The 10,718-nt window shown below is 40.8% G+C and overlaps 1 protein-coding gene across 1 annotated transcript in view; it reads right to left on the bottom strand.

Moving 5' to 3' along the window:
• Positions 1 to 3,807: 3,807 nt before the first annotated feature.
• LOC308077035 (piezo-type mechanosensitive ion channel component 2-like) overlaps positions 3,808 to 10,718 on the bottom strand; it is a 61,083-nt gene continuing 54,172 nt past the window's right edge. Inside the window, exons 46-58 of the mRNA XM_080417562.1 lie at positions 10,177 to 10,324; positions 9,731 to 9,818; positions 9,331 to 9,457; positions 8,783 to 8,941; positions 8,334 to 8,481; positions 7,743 to 7,931; positions 7,025 to 7,117; positions 6,282 to 6,451; positions 5,862 to 5,978; positions 5,584 to 5,663; positions 5,199 to 5,409; positions 4,589 to 4,730; positions 3,808 to 4,373 (exon numbers count right to left, since the gene is read on the bottom strand). Of these exons, the coding sequence (XP_080273688.1) occupies positions 4,263 to 4,373; positions 4,589 to 4,730; positions 5,199 to 5,409; positions 5,584 to 5,663; positions 5,862 to 5,978; positions 6,282 to 6,451; positions 7,025 to 7,117; positions 7,743 to 7,931; positions 8,334 to 8,481; positions 8,783 to 8,941; positions 9,331 to 9,457; positions 9,731 to 9,818; positions 10,177 to 10,324 (1,783 nt within the window). The 3' untranslated portion in view covers positions 3,808 to 4,262. The remainder of the gene's footprint in view (positions 4,374 to 4,588; positions 4,731 to 5,198; positions 5,410 to 5,583; positions 5,664 to 5,861; positions 5,979 to 6,281; positions 6,452 to 7,024; positions 7,118 to 7,742; positions 7,932 to 8,333; positions 8,482 to 8,782; positions 8,942 to 9,330; positions 9,458 to 9,730; positions 9,819 to 10,176; positions 10,325 to 10,718) is intronic.

The following is a 10,718-nucleotide window of genomic DNA, read 5'->3' as shown; positions in this document are numbered from 1 at the left end:
TTATGATGCAGAATTCAAATTTGGAACTTTGGAATTGGCCAGAAGCTTCCTTCTACCTCACAACTGAATATGACCACTGTTTCTTTCAAGATGGCAGCCGTATAGCCGAAATAAAAATTATAATGGCAAGAAAAGAGGCCTGAGAAAGCACGCGCACTACCATTGTTCCATGCATTGACGGGTTGTGACACTGTGTCAAGCTTTGCTGGCCATGGGAAAAAGACTGCGTGGGCTGTACAGTATGGACTGTGTTTCCTGAGCTTACACATGCCCTGTTGAAATTGTCTTCAGCACCAAATGACATACCACAGGAGGTAATGACCACAATTGAGAGGTTTATTTTCTTACTCTATGACCGAACCAGCACATGCACAGAAATAGATACGGCAAGGAGGAAGTTATTTGCAAAGAGGCACAATGTACAATCAATCCCTCCGACCAAGGCTGCCCTAGAAGAGCATGTCAAGAGAGCAGTATACCAAGGAGGCCACGTGTGGGGTCAAGTGCTGGTGTCAACACCAGAACTACCTTCACCGTGCAAATGGGGCTGGTCAAAGACATCTGAGGGGGACTATGAACCCTTCTGGACATGCCTACCAGATGCAGGCCAGTCCAGTTATGAACTTGTCTCTTGCAAATGTAAGAAGGGTTGTGTTGGGCAGTGCAAGTGCAAAAAAGCTCAGTTACAGTGCACAGCTCTCTGTTTCTGTGAAGGCGAGTGTGAATGGTCTTCCCTGTGATAGACCCTAGGTTTAGCCTCACTTAATATGAGTCTTGTGAGATAGATGGAAGCTTCTTAGAAAGTTCCTAATTCAACTCTTGCATCAAGAAAAATGTATAATTCGACAAAGAGATCATCCATATCTAACTAGTCTGAAAAAATGGCAGCCATTTTGAATTTTCAATGAAAATGTTCAACTATCCAAAAAACACATTACCAAGTACATATGGTAAATAAATTCAACAAATTGTGTCTGTAATATCATATTATATCCATCACTCATTAGAAAACAGTTGTTGCTGGTGGCCATTTAGAAAAATGGCTGCCATGGGCGCCATGTTGAAAATTCATGACGACTCCATATCTAAATCTTTTGGGAATGCCTTTAGCTATAAGTGTACCAAATTTCATGCTTTTATCACAAACTGAACGATTCCTTTGTATTTGGGAGCTATAAGCTCTTGGACTTCAAGTGACGGCTAACATCTTGAAAAATGGCGGCCATCTTGAATATTCGATGACAATTTTCTATTATCCAAAAGACATTTACCAAGTACTATGTATAGTAAATAAGTCTGAAATATCATATTATATCCATCATTCATAAGAAAACAGTCGTTGCTGGCGGCCATTTTGAAAAATGGCTGTCATGGGCGCCATGTTGAAAATTCATGATGGCTCCATATCCAATTCTTTTTGGAATGCCTTTGGCTATAAGTGTACCAAATTTCATGCTTTTATCACAAATTGAACGATTGTTTTGGTTATCTGCTGCACTAAAAGGGAAAAACCTTTAACTTTGAAAACCAGCAAGGACATCTTATACAATCTTTCGATGAACACCGCACAAGTGAATAAAATATCTACGATCCACTGCGGTGCAATGGTTTAGATATAGGACTTGTAACCTGATGGTTCCTGGTTCAAACCCAGTCAGGACATCTTCCCAACTTTTACCTGACTCTTGAACCTTTATCTAATCTTTCAGTGAAGAACATGCAAGAGAGCTGAGACAGTATGAACTATGGTGGAGCAGTGGTGAAGATACAAGCCTTTCACACAGAAGGTCCTGAGTTCAAAACCAGCCAAGACATCTTTCCAACTTTTACCTGTGGCTTTTACCTTTATATAATCTTTCAGTGAATACCACTCAAGTTAACAGAATAAGTAAGAACCTCTGTTGTGCAGTGGTTTAGATACGATAGATAGATACATTAGATAGATCACATTATCATGTTCAGTATATTTGTAATAGTTTTATTTATTCACATTATCATGTTCAGTATGTTTGTAATAGTTTTATTTATTCACATTATCATGTTCTTTTTAGTATTTCACTCTTCAAGTAATCAACCTTCACATTACATTAAGTAATTAAATGAATGAGGACGGTCAGTCACATCTTTCTGTGGTAACAGTAAACATGGCAACAGTAGAACAATACATAAAAAATATTATAAGATTAAGACATTATTAGTACATACTGTATGTATCATTATGAAGAAAAAAAGCTTTCACTGAAAGAGAAATGTTATAACTAATGTACAGTATTTTGACTAATCCAATGCAACTAATGTCAAGTGTTAGCCTGGTTCCAGACCATAGACCCCGCCCACTCTCTGTGTGGACTGCCTCTCTTGGTGTGGTGTGAACCTAGGATTTATTCGGTACAAAAAGTACCATCCAATGAGAGTTGGAGGTGGGGGTGGAGATCCCTTGTGATTGGTTTAGGGAAATTCTAAACCAATTCTAATTCCCTCCCCCTTGGACTGGAGTCAATGTCAGACTGAAGCTCCACGCAGCTTCAGTCTGATAATCAGGCTAGTCAAGTGTGTAACATATAATACAATGTAACTCGTGTTAAGTAATGTAACAGAAGTAATGGAATTCATGTAATCCCTGAGCTTTACATCACAACAACACAAAGTAGATACAAAACAAAACAAACAAACAAAAACTAGGTCAGGGGTCTCCAATAGGGGGTTCCAGGACAGTAACAAAAAAAACGAAAATAGACAATCTACAGTACAACGTTGTGAGCTTGTAGATCGGCTATTTTCGGAGAGTTGGTGTAGAGGGAAAAAGAGCGGACCAAGTACAGAGCCAACGGTCAAGTTGACTAAATATTGAGACCCTATTGGGCCCTATCTTGCGTGCCTCCTTACCCGTTATCCCTAAACTTTTTTGCCATTTTTTACTATTTTGAAAAACATTTAAAAATAGATCAAATAGCCGATCTACAAGCTCAGAACGTGTCGATCGGCTAGTTGAACTATTTTTTTTTTCTTTTCAAGATAGTCAAATATGGCTAATAAGTTTAGGGATAAGGGGTAAGGCGGCGCGCAAGTTAGGGCCCCTAGATGTCTGAAGATTTACATGAATCCAACATATTAATAGAAATAATAATGGGTCATATAAACAAGTCTATATGAGGCCATCTATGAAATCTATGAAAAACTTTAATTTAAAGTGTTTAACACAATCTTATACAATATGGAGTAGGGGGTCCCTGCTTCATCTCTCTCTCATCTAAGGGGTCTTTGGCCTTCAAAAACATTGAATTTTTTTCTGCTCTAGGTTCTAGGTTCGATCCCGGGCACTGCTGGCAACTTAGTATATGAGCAGCACGGCCTGGGTTGTGCAGTAAAGTACTGATGGTAGGTGTTGTTGTTCTCCTCCGCCTCCGCTGTCCATCTCCTTAGCACAGTTGTTCTCAACCTGTGGGCCGGGGACCACTGGTGGGCCACGAAGGTATTACAAGTGGGACCCAAAATAATTGGCAAAAAAACACATAAGATTTCAATGATCATATAACATTAATATTAAAAAGTGATGCCAATAAATAAGAACATAAAAGTATACTGCGTTAGTTCCAATGATCCAGTGTTGCCAGATTCTGTGAGAGAAACAAGCAACCAGGTCTAGGAAAACAAGCCCAAAAGAAGCGACTATGGGCCACATTAGCACTTTAAACATATACATCAGCTATTTGAAAATAGCAGATCTACAAGCTCACAACGCGTTGCGATGCGACACGTTGTGAGCTTGTAGATCTGCTATTTTCAAATACAATTTTGGGGGGGAATTATAAGAAGCAGACCTGGCAACACTGGTCGGAACACCATTGATTGATTGATTATTAAAATAACCCATTTAGACCTGAAGCCAATTCTAAAAACACCTTCTAAAATCAGGCCTTCATAGAGACAGTTTTATGAAAAAACATATTGTTGCTATATATATATATATAGAAACATCTAAAATGACACAGATGCTTTCCTGGAAGGAGATACACATGGTCTGAAAATTGCCCACCCATCTGACCACTTAACACGGCAGCCGAAACACCAATATGAAATAAAAAAAACATCCAGGTGTGAAGGCACCCTAAACGTCCAGTTTTCTCCCACTGAATTGAGCTGATATGTAATATCTATCTATATATCTGTGAAATAGAGGACATGTAAATATAGAATATAATTATAGGCGATGTCAGTCCATTTGATCATGTACGGTATGTAGAACATAATAACTGTAGATGTCAGTGTATTTTGTGTCGGGTCCATTTGATCATGGTCTCTGGAGAACGATACAGGAAGATCAGTTTGGCGTACAGTTCTTCCTCCAGTTCCAGTTCACCCGTTTCTCTGACCTGGGGAAGAAAAACAAATTAAATAAATCATTTATGATAAATATATATATATATCACTGGTTCTCAACCTAGTTGGCTGGAGCCCACTAGGTTCATACCGTAGGTTCAAAACCGAATTATGTGGACACGGCCCCTTTAACACCAATTGACTACATCATAGAGGTATGTGTGTGTGTGCGCGTGTGCGTGTGCGTGCGTGTGTGCGTGTTTTGTACCAGGAAGATGTCGGTACACAGCTTGAGGATGCGGTCGACGTTCGGAAGTTCTTCAAACATGATGGAGTGACTGATTCCACTGAAGAATTCTCTGACAAACTTCCCAATGACCAACACCACTGATGCATACAGACCCATGATACTACAGAGAGAGAGAGAGAGAGAGAGAGAGAGAGAGAGAGAGAGAGAGAGAGAGAGAGAGAGAGAGAGAGAGAATCCCATGGATTAAAGATCTCAGTCGCCACGACTGATTTCAGTCATTTGGATTCCATAGAAGCCAGCATGTCTTCTAAGGGAAGCATGTTGCGCAGCAAAAATTGCCAATCTACAAGCTCTCAATGCGTCTGTGACACACTCTGTGCCGCGCTATGAGCTTGTATAGCTGCTATTTTTGAATAGCCAAAGTATAGAATAATTGTTAAAGTGGTTACACAGGTGCGTTCCCGGTTTTAATGGGCTAACAAAACAGAACATTTGTGAAGTACAGCTATGCGCAGCCAATACGTGTGAGCTGTTGTGACAGGAGAAGGATGTCTAGTAGATGCAACCACCATAAAGACAGACGATTATAAATATGTTATATATATATATTTTTTGTTGATGTATTTACCCGTATCCCGCCAGGAAGCCCAGACTCGGGGGTGAAACTTTATCGCTGAACACGAAGAGTTGAAGCCCCGCCTCTCGCCTGCCAATCACAGCAGCGTCACTTAGGTGGACGATGCTGTCCGCCGGTTGGTCCACGATCCACCACTCCTGGATCTCTCCGCTTTGATTGGTCGATCGCTCCAACGCCAGGAGAATGTCATTATACCTGTCATCTGATTGGATCATTAATACAGATATAATGACATCAACTGTGTTACTGTCATAATAAAATATTAGTGTATTATTATAGTGTAAACTAAAAAATGATTCATGTATTCATGGTGTGTGTGTTTGTGTGTGTGTGTGTGTGTGTGTGTGTGTGTGTGTGTGTGTGTGTGTGTGTATACCTGTGTAAAGTTGATGTATCGGTTTGGCATTGGAGTCACTTGGAGCGCGAAGATAACATGGAAATACCTGTTCTATCACACTGATACACACACACGCACACACACACACGCACACACACACACACACACTTAACTTATTAATCTTCAATTTTACCAGATGAATGAAAGATGATAATTGTATTGCATTGTGTTCTTTTCTTCTTTCTCTCTATCGATCGATCTATCTACCTACTCCTGTCTCTCCCCCTCCCCCTTCCCCCCCTCTCCCTCTCTCTTACACAGGGTCTCGTCTGGTTCCGTTCAGCAGACCAATCAGATCACGTCTTGTCTGGTTGTCCAGGTAGGTCACATGTTTGTCGGACGCCACCTCCGCCTTCGTCCCCAGAGTCAAGTTCCTAGTACACACACACACACACACATACACAAACCTTTGTTTTTTTCTCTACCTTTTTTCTCCTTTTTTCTCCTTGCCGCAGATGGCGTCACATCGCGACACATTGTGAGCTTGTAGATCGGCTATTTTTAAATGGCCGAAATGTATATAGAGCTGAAGTGGTTAATCTATGTTTTGTTATAATAATCAAAATCTGCAAAGTAACTAGAAATACTAGCTAAACCGTTACACAGTAAAGTAAAAGTACCTCAAAATTGTACTTAAGTAAATGTACTTAATTACTTTACACCACTGGTAATGTTACCTCTGGATGGTCCAGGACACGGTGACAGGGAAGTGTTCTTCCAGACTGAGGACCTGGGTGAGGTAGGTCCTGCTGGGAGGACTGATTGTCCACAGAGAGTTACTGGACCCCTGCAGCTCTGCCACCGTCACGTCCTCGTTACTGTAGGCCTCCAGGAACTGTAACGCACTCTGTTAACAAACACACATTACTGACCCCTACTGTACGCCTCCGTGAACTGTTAAAAACACCACTACTACTACTATTACTAACACTACTATAAATTAAAACTGTGACTGGAATATGGGAAACCCATTTTTAAACTTGGCAGAGTTATTACATCTAAGTCCAGTGTCTATACATCCTATTTTTATTTATTTTAAGAACTAAAGAACAAAAAAAACCAATATAACTAATAGTCTTAAGATCGGTAGGTAGACCATTCCACAGTACAGTTGTCAAATATACAGCTCTTGAAATGGCATGGTACAAAGTCAGTAGAGCGACCTCTAGTGGAATAGCTATGGGTATCACTAACCATGTAAAAGTACTTGCATAGATATCTGGGCAGTGATCTATTAGTGATCCTGTGAACTAAACACTATTTGATCTGGGATACTCCACAAAACATACTACTAAAATGGTAGTGTAGCTTTATAAATATGATGATTGATGTGACAGTAGTGGTACTTACTTACATGAGTGTAGCTGACTTACATGAGTGTAGCTGTATAAATAAAGTTCTGATTGACAGTTGTACTTACAGGAGTGTAGCTGTATCGACTCATGAAGGAGCGATAGTCTTCCTTAGTGAGCTCCTTCAGTTGGTTCTGCTGTGCACTCATTGTGAAGATAGGCTGAAATTAATACCATTATTATTATCATTATCATTATCATTATCGTTATCGTTATTGTTATTGTTATTGTTATTGTTATTATTATTATTATTATTACCCTTATTATTATTGTTATTATTATAGGATGGTGGTCAGGGCTTGTATTTATCAAGAGTGGAACATCAGTCCTAAGTGCTGCAAGTGCTGCACATTTGGTCTTATTTCTTGTCAATATTCCTTTCATAGTAAAGAGCTCATATATCTCCACCAGAACTCTAAACCAGGGGTCTTCAATGTTTTTTCAGACCAAGGACCCCTTAGCTGAGAGAGAGATGAAGCAGGGACCCCCCACTACATATTGTTCATACAATTATTTTGCAGATTAAAAATGTAGCTAGGGTTCAAGTGGTTAATGTAAAAAAGAAAAGAAAAAAGTTCCTATCACACAAACATTTGGCATCCACCATGTAGTAACTATGAGGACCCCCTAGGGGTCTCGGACCCCCTGTTGTTGACCCATATCCATTACTTCTCTACAGATAGTTCGAAGGGGGAAAATTGTATTATCAGAATGTAGGAGAACTCTAAAGGGATTCTATTTCCCCTTTCTCCACCTCCTAATAATAAATGAGGTCAGGGGTCATACCTGGAAGCCCCCCATAGTGATGGTCAGTGAGACGTCCAGGGGTTTGTTGATGACTCCGGCCACTGATTTGACCAGAGACATGAAGAGCAGAGGAAACCACACGATGCAGATCAGCAGCAGAACTATGAGTCCTCCCATCCCATACTTCACTACCACCTTCTTCTTCTGTCCCCTGGGCTGAGGATACCTCTAAGAAACACACATTATAAAACACACACACGACAATGAGTCCTCCCATCCCATACTTCACAACAACCTTCTTCTTCTCGCACCTGGGCTGATTACCCCAAAATCACATAAGAAGAAAAATATGTAGTATGTCCGCTAAAACTAAAATTAAAAATCGGTATCCTGCTACAAGGAGGTGGAGAAAATAAGGAACACCTCTTCCATTTACGCCAGTCACTGTGGGACAGCTTAGTCTCTCTGAATATAAAGTGTGAAAGCATTTATTTTGTCTTTGTAAGGCGTTTTTCTCTGAGTGTTTAAACAAAAATGTGCAATTGAAATGACATAAAGAGGGGATAAAAGGAATAACCCATGCAGTCACAATTGGTCACCCCCCACACACACACACACACACACACCTACCCTCTCTGACTCTCTCCAGCACTTCAGAGTAAAGATGTGAGCATAGATGTCTTCCACACAGATCCAGGAGGACAGAGACAGAGTGGTGTCTGTCCACACCCAGTCCATCACTGCTCTGAGCTCTGTCAGGAACGGCACCATACGAAACCTAGACACACACACACACACACACACACACACACACACACACACACACACACACACACACACACACACACACACACACACACACACACACACACACACACACACACACACACACACACACACACACACACGTGCACACGCAGAGACACAGATTATAACACACATATATATTTTTTAAACTGTAGGAAAAGAGTGTGTGTGTGTGTGTGTGTGTGTGTGTGTGTGTGTGTGTGTGTGTGTGTGTGTGTGTGTGTGTGTGTGTGTGTATGTGTGTGTGTGTGTGTGTGTGTGTGTGTGTGTACCCTTGGAACAGGAACAGGTTGAGGTAATTGTAACTCTTGGTGAGGAAGTTTCCCAGCACTCTGGTGGGGTAACCGCAGCGGATCTGGTACGCCGACAGACCAAAGTACACACACTTCACAAAATACCACAGCTGAGCCACCGCGTTATGATTAAAACGCCTGCAGAGAGAGAGAGAGTATGATAAGGCAACCAGGTATATGAAAACAATCTCAAAAGAAGCGACTTTAAACATGAGCACTTTAAACCTATATATCGGAAAGGGAAAAAGTGCAAAATGTGGAATATTTTTAAAACATTTTAACAACACAACTCTGGTACAGGGGTCCCTGGCACAAAATAATTTCAGAGGGGGGTCAACGGCCAATTACAAATTAAGTTGGGGGATCCTTAACTTGACATGAAAACGTTGGAGAACCACTGGCTTAACAACATTAACCACAACTACCAATATTTACAAGCAACTTGAGGGTGTGTGTGTGCGTGTGTGCGTGTGTGTGCGTGTGTGTGTGTGTGTGTGTGTGTGTGTGTGTGTGTGTGTGTGTGTTACCTCTCAGTTACTGTAGGTAGAATGAAGAACAGCCAGAAGTGAATCCCAAACACCAGAAGGATCTGAAAGATCAACTTCCCGACCACTGTCTTCCTGAGATACAACGCCCTGTCAATCACCATGGTACCTGTCAATCAATCACACATTTACCTGTCAATCACCATGGCACCTCTCAATCAATCACACATATACATGTTAAGCACCATGGCACCTGTCAATCAGTCACACATATACTGTACATGTCAATCACCATGGCACCTGTCAATCAATCTCACACACATAGACCTGTCATTCACCACGGTAGATGTCAATCAGTCAATCAATCAATCAAAGATATACCTGTCAATCACCATGATACCGACAGACAGACAGACAGATAGGCAGACAGACAGGTTCTTACCAAACTGGATCAGCACCATGGCCAGGAAAGCTTCAGGAACCTGGTCCTCTGACAGAGAGGAAGTGATGTCAGCAGCCGCTGAGTGTTTCTGTGGAAAGAACAGGAAGTATAACACAAAAGAATAGAATATATAGAATATAATAGAATATATATTATACAGCATAGAATATAATATATAATATACAGAATAGAATAGAATATATAATATACAGAATAGAACAGAAAAAAAGAAAAACAGAACAGAATAGAGCAAAAAAGAATAGAATGAATATAACAACAGAAAAGAACAAAATACAATAGAACAGAATAGTTTAAAATACAATGCAACAGGGTGCTGTTATTCATAGTTATAACAGAGCATTCTTGCATTAGAACTGTATAATAAGAACATTCTAGTTCAGTCCAGTAACAATGACAGCAGATTAACAGTGACAGTAGCAGTTCACCTCAAAGGCCCAGAATCCAAAGACGATGACGATGAAGTTGACGATGTCCGAGAGGAACATGACCACGTAGACGTCTGTCACCGCCCGTGCCTGTGGGCCAATCAGAGACCTGAAGAACGCCGACACCGGAATGTAGGCCAACACACACCTGGAAACACACAACACACCCACAAACACACAATTACAGCAAGTTATAGAGCAACAAATGTATTGTTACCCATTAAAACCGGGAAAGCATCTGTGTCATTTTAGACTGTAGCGTTGGCTATTCAAAAATAGCAGATATACAAGCTCACTGCAAGCTTATACATCTGCTATTTTTGAACATTTTTGAAAAATCTTTAAAGTGTGAGAACTAGGTTAGATTTAGGAGGCATTTGTACAATCGGCCTCAAGTTTTAATGGGCTAATCTACAACTGTGTAATTCCAAAGGGCCACGGAGACCATTATTGCGAACGCGGGAGGAGGCGCGGCGAAGCCGCGCCTCCGACCAAGTGGAGCTTACTATGTAACCCTGCTCGGGTTGTGTCTCTGTATCTCT

The sequence above is a fragment of the Gymnoscopelus braueri genome (assembly GCF_963280865.1).
Source record: "Gymnoscopelus braueri genome assembly, chromosome: 21".
Taxonomy (NCBI): Eukaryota; Metazoa; Chordata; class Actinopteri; order Myctophiformes; family Myctophidae; genus Gymnoscopelus; species Gymnoscopelus braueri.
Note: the sequence above shows the minus strand (reverse complement) of the source record. Positions and strands in the feature narration are given on the sequence as shown.